This window comes from Staurois parvus, unplaced genomic scaffold (assembly GCF_062004578.1).
Source record: "Staurois parvus isolate SC_StPar_1 unplaced genomic scaffold, SC_StPar_1.0 ptg000634l, whole genome shotgun sequence".
Classification (NCBI taxonomy): Eukaryota; Metazoa; Chordata; class Amphibia; order Anura; family Ranidae; genus Staurois; species Staurois parvus.
In genome coordinates this window covers 4767129-4786369 of record NW_028318430.1, presented here as the reverse complement: position 1 = coordinate 4786369, position 19241 = coordinate 4767129, and the positions used below count along the sequence as shown (strand labels likewise).

Sequence of the window (19241 nt, the reverse complement as noted above, 5' to 3'; positions counted from 1 at the left end):
TATAATTTACAAAGTACACATTTTTACAATACGGTCTAGCACCTAGCTCTCCACTGAGGTTATTCGAGAGAATCTACTATGACTCTCCCAGGGTAAAAGGGTTGAATTCAGATTTGTTTTACTTTTTGTAGTGTTCTTTTTTCTGACTCCCTTCCTTATGATTAAATAGCAAAATGACTGTGCTACTCAGTTTTCCTCTGAGGACTGGGACACCGTGCTAAATAACCTGCACAAAAGTACCAAGTTGTAATCGGTTATAGAGATGTCCTTTAAGCTCCTTACTAGATGGTACTATACACCTTCTAAACTTCATGATATATTCCTTGGAGTTGTGCTTTAGGGGCTGATTGTCTAGAGGCTCATTTGGTACATATTTTTGGGATTGTGACACCAGTGTGGTGTAGAATTTCTGGAATTGCATTTGTCACTTCAGGTAAGTCACTATCTCTGAAACTACTCATATGCTTTCTTTTTGCATTTATACTGGGTGTTCTACACCAAGAACATAGACTTATCCACACCATTTGCATTGCAATGTTATGGGTTATAGCTTTACATTGGAACTCCTCGGTTATCCCATTCTCAATAATTACAATATAGACAGAAATGATAATGTTGTGGTAATGGATAGAATTTTTTTATACCCTACACGATAAAATGTCTTGGTTTTCTGCCGTTTTTGGAATATCTGAATTTCCGAATGACATGCTTTTCTGACTTATAATGTAATCTATGTGAAGTGATTCCATTGGGTTTAGACATCGTCAATTTTGGAAATCTTTATCCAATATATTTTCCTCTGCAGTGTATACATACATAGATCCTCAATGTGCTTTTTTGTAATTTTGAAGATCTTGTATACCTTTCTTTTATCATGTTTCTGTAATTTTGCAGTCTCATAATGGCTTTTTGTAATTGATTTATTGTTTCCAAATAAACAGTTTGTAAAAAAAAAAATCTAACAATCTGTTGTCCATTTATAGGTCCCTACAGCATTTACAGTAAGGCAAGCCATAAATGACTTGCTTCTTTCCTACCACTACGGGTGGAAGGAAAGAAATTGCTTTATTTCCCCAGTGTTTTTCTGGCGGGGGGAGCCTTCCCGGCTGGCAGAACACAATGATTACTGTTAGCAGCTGTAGCTGAAGGCAGTAATCGCATGTAAAAAAATCAGACAGGCTGGATGTACCCAAGTTGCTCGATGGATCGACTTGGGTACAATCAGCCTGCCCATACATTGGTTGAATCTTGGCTGGTCACCGCTGATCCTTGAATTTGATCCATATAAAGCTGGCTTTAGTGTATACATCAAGGTAAAGTAGCTCAAGATAATCCCATTTATGCAAAAAAAAAAAAATCTGTTCTGTCATTGTTTAACTAATGGCAAATATACTGTGCACTGCAAGTGCAGTTGCTCCAGAGCTTAGTAAATGAGGTAAAGCTTCAAATTGCAAAGAATACCCAATCACATTCAAGGAAAATAAAAAAATTGCATTTTAGCTTGCACATGATTGGATGATAGAAATCAGCAGAGCTTCCCTCTCATAGCAGACCTTCCTGTCAGATCTAGAGCAACTGCATTTGCAGGGCACAGAATATTTGCCTTTAGTAAATCAACACAATTGCCTCAGAATACTTAGCCAGAGATTTTGAAACCTTGAATTAACTAGGTTCAGTGAGTCAACAAACTGAAGCTATTGGATTAGCAGGATGGTCAGAATTAAATGTTAATAATAGCTGCCTATGTACAGTATGTCTCTCAGAACAGGTTGACATAAGTACAGTATTTTCTGGCGTATAAGACTACTTTTTATACTTAAAAATATACCCCACAAATTGGGGGTCGTCTTATACACGGGGTATAAAATGTGAACCTTGAGTTTGTTTGGGTCAAGCTGGCTGGATGTGTGGTAATACTGTACATACAGTATACTGTGCTGAGCCAAGCTGGCTCAAAACAAATGTTCCTATGACAGATTAATCTGTCAGCCCGCTGGATGTGCGGTATATACAGTATACTGCGCTGAGCCAAGCGGTTTCAAAACGTACCGGTACATCCCTACTGTAATCACCCCGCTGGATGCGTGTATGTATGGTAGCTGTGGCTACATACAGTATACACTGGGCCAATCACGGCGAGTGATGTATTCTACTAATGAATACAAAGCCTGCTCGGATTGGCTGAGTCAGAGAGGTGGGCTGATGATGTTACAACCTCAGCCAATCCGAGCAGGCTTTGTATTCATTAGTAGAATACATCGCTCGCCATGATTGGCCCAGCGTATACTGTATGTAGCCTCAGCTACCGTACATACACACATCCAGGGGTCTGATTACCGTAGGGGCGTACCAGTACGTTTTGAAACCGCTTGGCTCAGTATACTGTATATATCACACATCCAGCGGGCTGACAGATTAATCTGTCATAGGGACATTTGTTTTGAGCCAGCTTGGCTCAGCGCGGTATACTGTATGTACATTACTGCACATCCAGGGGGCTGTATATATAATGTATGCAGCCAAAGCTACCGTATTACCGCACATCCAGCGGTAACCATCTGATTTGGAATTTGATCCATATGATGACTGTCTTACAAATGTATCACAAGATGTCATTCGTGAACTTATGATGTCAGAGGATGAACATGAGGATTTAGAAGGATTTTAAGTACCAGTAAGTCATAACCATTTAAATTAAAAAAATCTGATGTTTTTAAATGGTGTTACCTCGGAAGGGGGTTAGTCTTATATGGCGAGTATAGCCCAAAACCTATGTTTTAACTTGAAAATTAGGGGGTCGTCTTATACACCCAGTCGCCTTATACGCCGGAAAATACGGTATATTTTATTGTATTTTATGATTTTATATGCAGTTAAAGGTTATACAATGGCTAGTTTCTAAGAATAGTAAATTGAAGTTTCAAAATGAGCATTCTTACTTCTTGTGGGTGAGCAGTTAAACTATAACACTGATGATGGCTTCTACGTTTTAATTGTATAGTAATGCACGGGTGAATAATAAAGTTGGGGAAAGTATTAAAATACAGTACATGACAGATAGGAATAATAAAGCTAGGGAAGAGAGCAGGGGAGGACTGAGAACATTTTGCCTTTGTGTCAAGCAAAGCCAACTAGGTCTTTTTATAGAAGGAACAGATTATATAATGTAGCTTTAGAATGCTCATCATGTGTCACTATCTGCAGATCCTACTTTAATTTTATGTCTAAATGGTAAAGCACCTCAACTCAAGGCTCCATTCCAACATACTCACTGGCCACTTTATTAGGTCCACCTGTTCAATTGCTTGGTAACACAAATTGCTAATCAGCCAATCACATGGCAGCAACTCAATACATTTAGGTATCTAGACGTGGTGAAGACAACTTGCTGAAGTTCAAACCGATCATCAGAATAGGGAAGAAAGAGGATTTAAGTGACTTTGAATGTGGCATATGATTGTTGGTGCCAGACAGGGTGGTCTGAGTATTTCAAAAACTGTTGATATGCTGGGATTTTCACGCACAACCATCTCTAGGGTTTACAGAGAATGGTCCAAAAATGAGAAAATATCCAGTGAGCTTCAGTTGCATGGACAAAACTGCCTTGTTGATGTCAGGGGTCAGAAGAGAATGGGCAGACTGATTCAAGATGATAGAAAGGCAACAGTAACTCAAATAACCATTTGTTACAATCAAGGTATGCAGAAAACCATCTCTGAATGCACAACATGTCAAACCTTGAAGTAGATGGCCTACAGCAGCAGACGACCAAACATGAGTGGGTGCTACTTCTGTCAGCTAAGAACAGGAAATGGAGGCTACAATTCGCACAGACTCACCAAAATTTGACAAAAGAAGATTGAAAAAACCTTGCCTAGTCTGATTAGTCTCCGTTTCAGTTGCAACATTCAGATGGTAGGGTCAGAATTTGGCATAAACAACATGAAACCATGGATCCATCCTGCCTGTATCAACAGTTCATGGTTGTGCAGCTGACAAATTTGCAGCAACTGCGTGATGCTATCGTGTCAATATGGACCCAAATCTCTGAGGAATGTTTCCAACACCTTGTTGAATCTATGCCAGGGAGCATTAAGGCAGTTCTGAAGGCAAAAGGGGGTCCAACTTGGTAATTGCAGGGTGTAACTAATAAAGTGGCTGGTGAGTGTATATTACACTGGTCCAGAGGGAAAAATTACCCCACTAGCCCAGTAGGTCTCTTGCCAGACATCTGTATGAATTGTCCCATGCCCAGCGGTATGTAGGCGTTTTGCTAAGCACTATATATTTCATCTTTCTAGTTGTTGCTTCTCTCCATTTCTATTCATTGAGCCAAAGCACTTAATTTAAATTGTATAAAGATTGTAATCAGTGAATGATGTCCCATCTATAATTTTCAAAGAATTTTTGTATAGATAGTAAATAAATTGTCAAGCTACTTGACCAGCATGTATGGAACCCTTTAATGGTGCACAGTGGTTATAAGCTGTATGTATGGAGGAGAGGAGCATCAACACATTGCAAAGTGCTTAAGCGATTCTTAGTGTAATGTGTCTATTGTGAAGATGAAAACACAGTTAATGAGAAAATATTGAGCAGGTGATTGCCTGATATAAATGCAGAAGGTGTCAGGGAAAGAAATTACTGCTCATCAGTGGATTCTCTTCTAGCCTTGATTATTTTTATCCCTTTTTATTATTATTGAATTCTCTTCTCTCAAGGTGTTTCTTAAAAAACCTGAAGATTACCGGACTCTTCATCATTGTAGTTGCCTGCTCGGTGAGTGTCTCATTTGCAAACATTACCTATGGCCTGAAGCACCTTTCTGCTTTTTGAAACTGTCGACTTGAAATCACAGTTGACATTTCATTTGCCTTGCTCTCTTGGTATAATGACTCTAGACTAGTATTTTGCTTTTAAAGGTTTCCGTGGATGGCTGTGAAAACTGTCATTTAACATCCACTAGGGTTTACAATTTATTTAAATATAAAAAATGTATGTATTGCATTTTTGTTTTGTTTTCAACAGGAATATACAGTATGCAGCAACATACAAAGACATTGATTTGTAGAATTAAAAAAATAAACAAAATCACGATACAGCGGATATAAATGTTGGCCCTTGTACCACATTAGTGATCATTACAGCAGAGAAAAAAATTTGGTAATGAATATCCAAAGGAGAGTGTTCAATTCAGGTGGATAAGTAGCAGTTTTGACGGATATTTGACTGCCTTTGAACTGTTGAGTGTAGGTGCATCCGTTATTCCTACTGAGGTACATTGGCTGTTTCATTCTGAGATGTGTTTCCAGAAGTGTCATTGCATCAAGTTAGACTTGGATGGGTATAGGATGCAATAATAGTGATTGGAGGGCTTGCCCATGCTGCAAAATCAATGTGGCTTAATTTAATGGGGACCTGTTAGGACAGAAATGGCCAATCTGCTGTTGTTACTTGTTTTTAGCACGCCTAACCTACTTATCATTGGATTACTTTATTTATTCACCTGGAACAAAATCACACCCTGTGAAATGATACAAGACCTGATAATGCTCATGCTTATCCTGGTCCTTCACCAAAAAGTAGAAGAATGATATGAATAATACCCATGGAAATTCCACTTGCAAAAATAGTAGCAAGGGCAGCTTCCATGTTTCTCTGTTGAAATACTTGTTTTAAACTAAATATTCTCTTCTAGTGAAACTTTAACAGCTGCAATTTTAAACATGCTTGTGATATATTACTTACCTGAAGAAAAGCTTCAAGGAGATCTTTGTTTATCCTGCCCAGTGCCCCACAGCACCATGAAACCTTTATTTAAAATGTCCCTACTCATTCATTTAGCTGCTGATCAAACCTGACAACAGGTTGTAAATTAAATAAATGTAAAAGTCCACAATAATACAATGTAGAATCAATAAAACGTGTATATAAGACCAATATAGAGACACTCTCAGTATACAATTTTTCCACAATAAAGGAGTGTTTCAATCAAAGGCGATATTCTGTACACCTCCATGATGGTCAAACTACAGACAATGTGACCATCACCCAAAAGGATATGATTTGAAATGTCAAAGCCATCTTTTGGAATCTGCTGTATCAATATGCAATACCACATACTGCACCATGTGCCTGTATACATACAGGGCCATGTATAAGTGAGTACCACCAGTCCTCCTATATGGGACCCAGGCCAGCAGGAGTGCACAGGCAGGTTGGTGAATCGGTTGTGGGCAGGAAGAGTGATCAGTGAGGGGAGGGGATTACTGGAACTGATCCCTTGTATGGCTCTCTCTGCAGCAGTTGAAAGCTGGCTTCTTCTCTCACTCCTGCTGGTTTTTAGTTGCTGCAGCGAGAGCCATACGAGGGATTCCCTTCTATCCTTCCAACTGGCAGCTGCAAGCAAACAATAGAATCCTGCCGGATGGAAAGTGGGGGAAGAATGTACTGTCACTGTGGAAATTCATAACTGAAGCACAGGAAACTGGGTTTTTTTTGGGGGGTATCTCTCAATGGCTGCAGGAATGCAGCCAGAGAGAAGGAGAAATGATTGCTTTTACAGCCTTTATGGGTGTAAAAGCAATCAGTATAAAATAATCTTCATCACCCTTCACAAGTAGTACAGTGTCACTATGGTGACATTGTACTGCTAGCATGACAGTATGTTAAAAAAAACAAAACAAACATAATATAAAAAAAAATAATAAAAATGTAAAAAAACATTTTGCAAAATTATAATTTTTGGTTATAAACTAATTTGGGTTAATGTTTTTTTGTACTAAAAAGATGAATACATTTTGACCAAGATTTATGAAGAAAGATTTATTTGCAAACTTTTATAAGAAAAACCTTTTTTCGAAATTTTTGGACTTTTTCATTTATATAGCAAAAAAAATAAAAATCCCAGTGGTGAATAAATACCACCAAAATAAAGTTTTATCTGTCTCAAAAAAATGATAAAAAATTCATATTGATACAGTGTTACATGACCGCACAATTGTCATTCAAAGTGTGATAGCACTAAAAGCTGAAAATTAGCCTGGACTGGAAGGGGGGTGAAAGTGTCCGGACTTGAAGTGGTTAAAGTGTGTCTTCAAAAAAAAATATTATTTGGTACTTGTCAGGTTTTCAGCTTTTCAAGAAAGTTGCCATGAAAACAAATGTCCCCTTTGGTATATTTCAACTCCTGTTCTGGTGACAACTTCCATGACTTTTAGTTCCAGTGACTGGTTACTCTAGACAAATAGAGTGGGTGAATCTCCCGAGCACAGGCAAACAACAATAAACCTGATGGGGGCCTTATCCCCTCACTACTCTATCCAAAAGGTTTGACTTTGCTTACACGTTAACTATCCAATGGTATGTTCGCTTACAGGCCATACATGTAAAATGTTGCAATATGCAGCAGTTATTTTCTTTTTGGAAAGGGGTTATATGCTTACATATTCCCATAAAGTATTTCTTGGAAGTTTCCAACCTTGAAATTATCATTACACAGGTGTCCTGCTTTTTAACAGATCCTTTAGGGGGTTTTAACCTTTTGTTAAAGTGAACTTTGCTATTTTTAAAACCACTTCTTAAACTTACCAGTCCCATTTCCCATTGGAAATATCAATTCAGTGGGACAGGTGAGTAACAAATCATTTTCCAGGTTCCAGGTTCTTCCTGCCCCTCCATCTTTGTCCCTCCGCTCTTTTGAAGTGCACTGTATTCCTCTCTTTTCTCCTGTTTGTCTGAGGATCGCTGTCATCTACCGGCCCCCGGGCCCAGTTTCACGGTTTCTCGATGATGTTTCAGCATGGCTACCATACTTTCTCTCCTTTGAGGTGCCTGCCATCATCCTCGGTGACTTTAACATCCCAGTCAATGTTCACACCCCTGCCACCTCTCAACTACTCAACCTAACTTCCTCTTTTAACCTAACACAATGGTCACAATCCACCACCCACTCCAATGGCAACACCCTTGACCTTGTATTCACCCACCTATGCACTCCCTGTAACCTCTCTAACACCCCTTTTCCTCTCTCTGATCACAACTTTATCAGCTTCACACTCTCCCTGCTTCCTACCTCCCATGCCTCCAACCAGCAAACCGTTACCTGTAGAAACCTCCATCACCTCAGCCCTGAACCACTCCACTCCGCTACTGAGTGCCTCTATGATGAAATTGCACCCCTGTCCTGCCCAGACCTGGCCACATCTGCCTACAACAACTATCTATCATCCTCCCTCGATGCTCTTGCTCCTCTTTCTACATGCAGAACCAGGCCTTGCCTGTCACAACCCTGGCAAACAGATGACACCAGAAGTCTCAAGAGACGCAGCTGCACTCTTGAGCGAGCATGGCGTAAAAATAAGTCCCTGAAAAACTTTACCCTCTACAAACCTGCTCTTCTCAAATACAACTCCAGCCTCCACACTGCTAAGCAAACCTACTATAACACTCTCATCAAGACCCTTTCATCCAAGCCTCGTCAACTCTTCTCTACCCTTAATTCACAGGAGATTGCCAGTCACTTCAAGAAGAAGATCGACACAATTCGTGATGAGATCTCCAGTGTCAAGCTTCCTCCTCTAACCAACATACCAGGCCCAACACTAAACTCTACACTCTCCTCCTTCGACCCTGTTACCACCAAGGAAGTTACCGAACTCCTTTCCAAGGCCCACTTTACCACCTCTCCCTTGGATCCTGTCTCCTCATGATTGTTTCAGCCTCCTTCCTGCTCTATCCTAAACTCTGTAACCCACATCTTCAACCTCTCACTCTCCATGGGCACCTTTCCCTCCCCACTCAAACATGCACTGGTTACCCCCATCCTCAAAAAACTCTCGCTGGACCCCACCTGTTTGAATAACTTAAGACCCATCTCCCTGCTCCCGTTTGCCTCCAAGCTTCTCAAGCGCCTTGTTCACAACCGTATGAACTGCTACCTCACTGACAACAACCTTCTTGATCCCTGACAGTATGGCTTCCACCCACAACATTCCACAGAAATTGCCCTACTAAAACTCACTAATGACCTACTAACTGCTAAAACCAACTGCCATTACTCCATACTCCTACTCCTTCACCTTTCCGCTGCCTTTGACACAGTTGACCACCCACTCCTCCTCAGTAAACTCCACTCCATCGGCCTCCATGACTCCACTCTCTCCTGGTTCTCCTCTTATCTTTCTCAGCGCACTTTCAGTGTCACATACAACTCCTCCTCCTCCGCTCCGCTTCCTCTTTCTGTTGGGGTACCCCAAGGTTCTGTTCTTGGGCCCCTCCTTTTCTCTCTCTATACCTCCTCCCTGGGCCAACTAATAACCTCCCATGGCTCCCAATACCACCTCTATGCTGATGACACCCAGATCTATCTCTCCACTCCCCAGCTCACCCCCTCAATCTCCTCACATATCACAAATCTACTAAGCGACATATCAGCATGGATGTCACATAACTACCTTAAACTCAATCTTTCAAAAACTGAGCTTGTAATATTTCCTCCTCCCCTATCCCCCACTCATGACTTTACCATTAAGATCAACAGCACTACCATTGGTCCTTGTCCTCATGCCAGGCTGCTAGGCGCAATCCTAGACTCTGACCTCTATTTTGGGCTACACATCCACTCACTGGCTAAACCCTGCCGCCTCAGCCTCTGGAACATTTCCAAAATCCGACCCTTCCTGACCAATGACACCACAAAGCAACTTATCCACGCCTTGGTTATATCCCGCCTCGATTAATACAACTCCCACCTCACTGATCTACCGTTACACAGGCTATCCCCCCTTCAGTCTATTATGAATGCTGCTGCTAGACTCCTGCACCTTACCAACCGATCAGCGACTGCTCCCCCTCTCTGCCAATCCCTTCACTGGCTTCCACTAACCCAACGTATAAAATTCAAAATACTAACCACAGCTTAAAGCCATCCACAACACTGCCCCTAGCTATATCACCAACCTCATCCACAGATACTGCCCAAATCGCCCACTCCGCTCCTCCCATGATATTCTCCTCTCTAGCTCCCTCATCATCTCCTCCCACGCTCACCTCAAGACTTCTCCAGAGACTCTTCCATCCTCTGGTACTCCCTACCACAGCATGTCCGGTCAGCCCCCACCCTGTCTGCTTTTAGGCGATCTTTGAAAACTCACTTATTCAGGGAAGCCTACCCCACCTCCACGTAAGAACTGTACTTGAATCACCTCCGCCAGGTCATCCCCCGCAGCTTTCACCTTTTGTATCACCTCCCCCTTCCTTTAGATTGCAAGTTCCACAAGCAGGGCCCTCCTATTCCTTCTGTACTGAAATGTATTGTATTTGTACTGCCTCCCTTATATTGTAATGCGCTGCGCAAACTGTTGGCGCTATATAAATCCTGTATAAATCTTCCGGGATGGAGGTCTTTTTTCTAAAAAAAAAAAAAAAAGTGTGATAGTTACAATTGACACGTATTTTAAAAATAGTAGCAGTGGCTTGTTTATATTAGATGGTTTAGAGTTCCAAGTCCAGATTTGTGAAGATCTGGGAGGCTGAGCATACTAATCAGGCATCTAAAATTTTAACAGGAGGTAAGCAATAGCAATCTCTCTCATGACAAGTGACAAACAGCTTGGGTGGATAAATGACAGGAAATGTATTCTTGTGTGGGTTTTTCATCCCTCTATGCAACTGTATTTTTTTCTATCCTTTTATGTGGTTGTGAAAGTTTTACACAGTGGTTATTACAATAAAAATTAGTTGTTTTTTTTGCGTAAATAATCTGCTAATTGCATGTTTGTGGTACTTGCTGCAGATTTTATTTAGCACTTATCCTGATAAGGGCAGCCCATGGCAGATGTTGGCCCTGTCATCTTTGGAAAGCTACGGTATCCTTTAGTCATCTGTTATGGTCTCTCATCACAGAGTGTAATGTGGTTTAATTTAAGGTGATACATAATAGCTCTTCCACTGTTCAAAGTGTGACATTCACAGAGATTCATTTTCTCCCTGTCTGAGAGCCCCATTCTGTAGAATTAATTTCAAAGAAAATGACTTGCTTCATAAAAGCTGCTCCTCTCAGATTGCCTCCAAATGATATTGCTCTGACCGAAATCTATGAAAAGGTGTGCTTCTGTGCAGGTTTTTTTCCTCTTTTGTTATATACAAAATGTATTGACTTGTGAATCAATAGGGGATGCTGCTTAGTATTTTGAAACAGTTCTAAGTTATTGTAGTTATTAACCTGATGTTAAAGTTGAATTAAATATATACAGAGTGTTTGCATACACAGTTTTCACAGCAGCAGAGATCTGTAAAGTGAAATTAAGATTGTATGACTGCTTTTACAAAAGCAATTAATATACATCCCTCTAATTTTTTTTTTTTTGTATAGAGAAGCCACTGATAGTGGTTTTCTGCATTTAAAAAGTTCAAGCACATATCACATCAATTTAGGCAAAAGCCAATTGGCCAACCAATACATTTTTGAATTGCAGCTGGAATCCAGAAAAAACACATTGTAGAAAAAAATGCAAGAGAGATTGTAGAAAAGACAGCTAAACCCATTGTGCCAATAAACCTGGGTCCCAGCATTGCAGGGGCACAGTGGTAATAATGAAGCCACTATACCGATCAGTTACATTCTATTGGTAAAAACGCCTTTTTATTCTGCGTACTCTTTTTATGTTTGAGCTTTCAATATGGGTATAATTATGTCCACTGGCAAGTGAACAGAGCTAAGATGGTCTGCCTGACAAGGTTTATTGATGGTTCTGATTGGAATTCAGAATTAATTTGAACAACAGTAAGAAATGTTTTGTTTTACTTAAAATTTACTCTGAAATTTTCATGTATGCTCCCTCGATGGTTTAGTGAAACAAAACTGGGGGCTGGCTTATATCACACCTAATACAGTGATGGTTGGAATCCTGAAAAATGAATTGTTGACCAATTTGAAAGTACTGTTATGATTTTGGCGAAAAATTAAGCAATAGAAAATGGTTTATTAGTCCTTCTGATGACCTCTAGGAAAAGTCATTTATACTTGCAATTCTATGAAATACTAAAAGAAAAACTGCTCTGCTCCAAGCTACTAAACCAGCCTCTCAGGAAGTCCACTGCCCTGGATGCAGGTCACAAGAGCTCATCTAGCTTAATACATATAGCAAAATCAAAGAACGAGGCTGCACTCCACGGTGCTCCCACTGGAAAAGCTGGCCAATCATAATCATATGACTAAGCCCTAGGGAGGAGTGAAACATGTCAGAGGTACGTGGCCTAAGGGCAGGGACTGTCTATAACCAGCTATATACACTTACCAGTGGGTTTTCTGTGGAGTGCGGCTTCATGTTCAGGGAAGCGGATTTAATTTTGAGAAAGCCCTTTTATTGTACCTTCCATGTTTTCTTAAGTATATTTCAATTTTACTCACACCCGTGTGTGTGTGTGCGCGTGTGTGTCACAATTCAGCCTGAACAGCAATGGACAGCTGAATGTTGGCTCTTGAGACTTTTTTTTTTTTAAAGCTTAAGGAGTTAACTGCCCTGATCTTATTCTTAATCTGTCTTAATGAAACCTTGAAACCTCTGGCAATCAGATATTGTCCTAATTGATTAATCCACCTATCAGTTAAGTTTCTACACTTGGTTAAAGTTAATGTGTAGCAGTGGACACGTACCAGATGAAGCATTGGCTATTAATAACTGTTGCATTGTCTTAATGAATTATTTGGCTATTCAAGAAGAGTAATTTTTTTAATGTTAAAAGAATCAATGTGCTGGAATCCTCTAATGGAAAGGTGTAAAAGGCTGATAGTATTCCATTAAACATACAGAGGAACATTTAGATAAATTGACATACACGCAAAGAATATGCTGCATGTATGATGCCATTCATAGGTCTTAAGTGTAAATTTATGCGTAAGTGTAATGTCCATATAGAGCTCATTTTGTATGTAGTTTACCAGAGAAGAAAAGGTAGATCTTTATGCACTGTCATTAGGACAGGAAGGCGCAGACCTACAAATGTTTAAGGGCTGTATTTACCTTATGACAATAGAGGGCCAGTGGCTTGGGCAGCAGGATTAGAGGAGGCAGCATAAAGTCTCTAAATTTATCAACTGTGGGTTTTTTCTCCTAATTTTGTTAACGTGTTTTGTCTGCCTATGAACATTGGTGACTAAATTCAGCAGAGGAAATATAGAAAGGGTGCAGGAGATGTAGAAAAGCCAAAGGCTCCTTTATAGTTGAGGAAATGTGGAACTACCTGTAGTTTCTCTTGTTTAATGTTCTATATGGTTGAAAAATTGTACTGTATTTAAAGCAGGCAGCATGGTTCCCACAATGGTACATCCTAATCAGGGGGGGACTAACCATTCGAGAACTCGGCATTGCCCTAGGGCCGGGGGTCAGTAGGGGTCCCCATAAGATTCCCCTGGTACCTTTCATAGGCTTTTTTGGGTGTGGTTTGAGTGTGGGCAAGGACACAGGGGCGCCATGATCCCCTATTGCCCGGGGGCCCCATGAGTTGTCAGTCCGCCCCTGATCCTAATAGCAATTGTTACAAAAAATAATCAAATGACAAGGGACAATGTTGGTACAAATGGATATCGTCATATAGGTACATTTAGGGTAGCATGTCTACATGTGGCTGTGAAGCTGGAGCTTCTCTCCCTTCCTCATGCTACTGAAAATAGAAAAATGAATGTCTCTGTCTTCAGTGAAAATCACTTCCTGTCCCTTTTCTCCCTGAAGACAGAGGGAACCTTAAAGTGGAAGTAAAGGCAAAACCTAACTAACTCTAAATTTATTCTCAGCCAGATTCTAAGCCTAATCTATCTAGCCCTGTAAAGAAAAAATCGCTATACTTACCTGTTTAGCATCTGCTCTAGTTCATTCTCCAGAGCACCCTCTTTGTGCAGGAGAAAGCCGGCAACGGCTGGGAAGTAACATCACTCATAGAGATATTATGGGGTTTCCGTTGTCAGCTACCTCTCCTACACACTGAAGCCGCCGCTGACAACTTAGCCTGGGACTGGAGCGGCTGCAGAACAGATAAGTATAGTGTAGTATAGGTAAGTATAGTGATTTTGGTTTTTTTACAGGGTTAGATAGATTAAGCTTAGAATGTCGTTTAGAGTTATGTGAAAACTACGAAAAGAAGAAACAGGAGGGCACAAACACCTAGTGCATTATCAACAATTTATTGTTCACAAAACATAGCGGCCAAATTGATATTCACAGAAGTGGAAAATAAAATTGCATAAAAACCACAAGATGCCACAGCAAGGGGAATTGCGTGTGTCCAACCCAGAGTACCTCCTTCCACGGAGCTATGCTAGTCAACGTGATATACACACACTGTATAACATTTTTGAACTAGATTGAACACCACTGGCCTCACCGGTTATATCAAACCAACAGAAACACCAAACTCTGAGCCAAAAATTTTTTTTAAAGTTTTGTATATATGCAAAAAACATGATTGCAATATAATACTATCAAGGAACACAATGCAGTTTGTCCTTGTAGCCCTGTATATAAATGAGAGAGAGAGAGAGAGAGGTTTTGGTTTGTTTGGAGACCTTATGAAATAAGCAGTGGCTCCACCCCCTATAGTGAGGCCAGTGGTGTTCAATCCATGGTTCAATATATACAGTGTGTGTGTGTGTGTGTGTGTATATATATATATATATATATACGGTGTATGTGAGTGTGTATAGTATATGTAAGTATATAATATATACCTCTGGCTCTATCACATGTTGTTTAGCATGGCTCCAAGGAAGGAGGTATGCCTCTGAAGCGCATCCAACTGGGTTGCATGGACACACGTGATTCCCCTTCCTATTGCATCTTGTGGTTTTTATGCAGTTTTACTTTCCACTTCTGTAAGTGTCCATTTGGTATCTGTGTTTTGTGAACAATAAATTGTTGGTAATGCACTAGGGTGTTTGCGCCCTCCTATTTGTTCTTTTTGTAATTTTCCCAAGACTTCCTCAGCTGAGGAGGGCAGCATCTACTACACATTCCTGATGAAGTTCATGATTATTATTATTATACAGTATTTATATAGCGCCAGAAGATATGCTCAGTGCTGTACATTATAGTGGGGGACAGAACATGAGACAATACAGTAACAAAACAATACATGAGGGGTTCGATGATCCATTGGATATCATCACTTGTGGTCATCTTCCTCTTTGGTAGACCTCTCAGTGCTAAAATTTACAGAGTTTTTCATGTGGTTTAGAGTTAGTCAGGTTTTGCTTTTACTTCTTTTTTTTTTCCTTTCCTACTTTGCTTTCTGAACTCGACCAAGATTCTAACTTTGCTGTAATCTACAGAAAAAAAATAATACAAAAGTACCGAAGTTGACATGTAGTAATCACTAAATTTTTTTGTTCCAGATTTCTTGTATTTTACTGCGACAACTACTCATTTGTCTACCAAGCTTCAATAGATCAGTTAAATGGATAACTACAAAAAGGCAGTAACCGACAGCAACACTACTATCTTTGTTTTCTCTTTCTTCTTCTAGTAACGTGACAGCTTAATGTTGTGAGTTAATGACTGCTACTTTGTAATTAATTCACATAATGGAAAAATGATTCTACTAGTGCTGCATATTGAAAGCACAAGAACAGATCAGTACCTGGGCAACAGGCCAGTTAGTGACTGCCTATTGCCTTTGTACAAAAGATTAATTATTTGAACCCACTACAGAAGATAAATCTTGAGGGTACCCTTTACTCTTTAACCACCAAAGAGATGAAGGAAATTTTAGCAGCTCAATTTCTTACACATCTGAAATCTCCTCCTTTCCCATTTCCCTATTAAACCAGAATTATAATGCACTAGTATAAAGAACAGCAGTCGTTCTCTGTGCCTATAATTTGAAATTCTTTCCACTTTCATTACTCTGACAAAAGCTGCAGATATCCTGTCCAAACCGTTCTTGCTAATTTGTTACTAAAATTGGAAGCAGAACTACATTTACCATGACACAACTACATTTATCACAATTAAACCATTAAACAAAAGCTGTTGTAACATCTCTTGTTTCAGGCCATAGGAAATTCACTTCCCACTAGACTTCTGAATTGGCAGCTGGTAAAGTCAATGTATGTTTCTGTTTTTTAATGCATAACAAATGTAACAAAGCTCAATTAAAATTTCAACTTCTATAGCAATTGTATAGTTACTATAAATCAATGAAAATAGAACAGTTGTTGGATGCTTTGGATATAAAGGAGAGCCCAACACCTGGGTTATTGAGATGACGTTCTGCCTGCATTTAGAGCATGCTTGGTGGTCAGCGATTCATTAACTGTTCAAATAAAAAAAATGAATGTCACAGCCCCAAGCTTTCATTTTTTGAAATGTAATTTAGTGTTCCATTTATTACAATAAATTCTTTTTAAGTATGACACAATCATTGTAACAATAGGCATGCACCCAAAAAGCTTTACATATTGATGATATCAATGGGATGAAAATAAACAGACCACAGAATTGAAAAATATGACCCAAGTACTAAATACACTATATGACCCATCCTAAGAGTCTACATGGCAAATGGAAGTTTAGAAAGAGATTTATAGTTTGTTTTTATCTATGCTCTGCAAAACCAAAGGCAGACTACTACATTATTTACACGATCAAGTCAGCCAGCACAACGAATCCAATTATAAATTGTTTCTAACATTTAAAATAAACAGAACACTGTTGCTTCATGCATTTACAAAAGTGAAGCCACCCTGGTGCACCATGCATTTTACCATGCAGGTTACTGCGTACCTAACAAAGGCTAGGTTCCTACTAGCCTGCATAGTAAAATGTAGCACTTTAATTTGCACGCTTAATCAACTTTTGCTCCAGCAAGGAGTTGTGCGATGCATTTTTTTGTCAACTTCATTTGAATTGCCACATTTCATGTCACTGCTTAGAAGCAAAGTGTGCTGCTTTGCTGTTTTGTGATATGTGGTGCCATTCAGTGCAGTGTGGAAAAATGTAGGTGTGTGAGCTAGCGAGCGCACCGTGTGAAGCAGCTAATGCACTAAAAAGGAACCACAAAGCCTTTCTTATATATGCAACATAAAATAGGGAGTGCAGCGCTATAATAATAAATGAATAAATAAATGTGGTATATACAGTTAGCCGGATATAAATCCTACATAAAGGAGTCCTGTAAACTGAATGGTAAACAGTCCAAGGTAATAAATATGACTTCAATCAAAACGAGTGTATTCAAGTATCCCGACATGGAGGTATGGAGAGATTGCCCACTCACCGGAAGTGCAATCTTAATGCGCATATAGAGATCTCATGTAGCTGGAGGTCCTGTGAAGGTATAGCCTGGTAGTGGGAGTGTCCTCTGGTGGTCGCTCAGATGGCAGGTGCGGGGATAATGGTCTGGTCTGACACTCTTACTTCTCCAGCCTGGACAGATACCTGGGATACTGGGCTGAGGTGTGGAGGCTCAGTACCAAGTAGTAAAGATAAAAGTGCTCATAGTGTAGTATTGTAAAGGTTTATTTAGATAAAAATTAATAAAGTAACAATATGAGCATAAACGCACAGGGTGATTGTGAGTAGTAATAAGCTCCTGAATACACTGACCAGTGGAAACCATAGGGTGGCCGCCGAACCTCCTGATCTGGCGACGTGATGTCAAGGCGTGCAAGGGCTCCTGCTAGACGCATTTTGTGTAATGACACGTCTGCTGTAGGGGTGATGCCATGCAGGTCTGACATCTCATTGCTCTTATTTATTGGAAAAAAAATTGCACCCAATCGCGCTAGAGCCATTTTGCCAAAGTTTGGCCTACTGCGCATGCGCGAGCGCCATGTTTTTGGTGACTTTACGATTTTCTGAAAATGGCTGACACGCATCACACTGCGCATGCACGAGTGTTCTGGTCGCCATTTTCTTGGTTGGAAAGCATGTACAGCCATGTTGAACTGCGCATGCGTGAGCCGTACGGCCGCCGTTTTGCTGATGTCTCAATCCAGATGAAGTGGTGTATTGCCAAGATCCATGCAATGGCCAACAGATTCTAATCCAATGGCTGGGAAGATAGTTAAATGCCCAAAGGTCATCTATTGTCAAAAGTATGCAAGTAAGGTATATAATGAAAAACGTGTGCGCATAAAAGATGACTGCGCATGCGCGAGAAATGCGGTCACCATTTTCCTGGTGATCACAATTTTATGACAATACAGAAATCTAGAGTCAATAAAAATGATAGCAATTCAATCACATGGGTAATAGATAATGGATTTCCCATAGTCCATAACAAATAAAACATGAGTATACAGTTGCAAGAAAAAGTATGTGAACCCGATGGGATTACGTGGAGTTTTGCATGAATTGGGCATAAAATGTGCTCTGAACGTCATCTAAGTCACAACAATAGAAGAACACAGTCTGCTGAACATAATACTACACAAACATTAGATGTTGCCATGGTTTAATTGCACATAACATGTAAACATTCACAGTGCAGGGAGGAAAAAGTATGTGAACCTTTGGACTTAATAACTGGTTGACCCTCCTTTTGACAGCAATAACCTCAGCCAAACATTTCCTGTAGTTGCAGATCAGACCTGCACAACGATCTGGAGTAATTTTGGACCACTCCTCTTCACAAAACTATTTCAGTGTAGCAATATTCTTGGGATGTCTGGTGTGAATGGCTCTCTTAAGGTCATGCCACAGCATTTCAATGGGGTTGAGGTCAGGACTCTGACTGGGCCACTCCAGAAGGCGTATTCTGTGCTGTTGCAGCCATTGTTTTGTTGAATTACTTGTATGCTTTGGGTCATTGTCCTGTTGCATCACCCATCCTCTGCAGAGCTTCAGTTGGCGGACAGATGGTCGTACGTTTTCCTGCAAAATGTTTTGATAAACTCTGGAATTCATTTTCCCATCAATGACAACAATCCGTCCAGGCCCTGAGGCAGCAAAGCAGCCCCAAACCATGATGCTCGCTCCGCCATGTTTTACAGTGGGGATAAGGTTTTGATGTTGGTGTGCTGTGCCTTTTTTTCTCCACACGTGTTCTTCCCAAACAACTCAATCTTGGTTTCATCTGTCCACAGTATATTTTGCCAGTAGTGCGGTGGAACATCCAGGTGCTCTTTTGCAAACTTCAAACGTGCTGCAATATTCTTTTTGGACAGCAATGGCTTCCTCCGTGGTGTCCTCCCATGTACTCCATTCTTGTTTAATGTTTTCCTTATTGTAGATGTGTCAACAAAA

General features: G+C 40.2%; 1 protein-coding gene across 1 annotated transcript in view; it reads left to right on the top strand.

The window, feature by feature from the left end:
* Positions 1–19241, top strand: part of OCA2 (OCA2 melanosomal transmembrane protein) — a 444033-nt gene that overhangs the window by 186867 nt on the left and 237925 nt on the right. Inside the window, exons 5-6 of the mRNA XM_089693490.1 lie at positions 4722–4779; positions 10796–10868. Coding sequence (XP_089549616.1) covers positions 4722–4779; positions 10796–10868 — 131 coding nt within the window. The remainder of the gene's footprint in view (positions 1–4721; positions 4780–10795; positions 10869–19241) is intronic.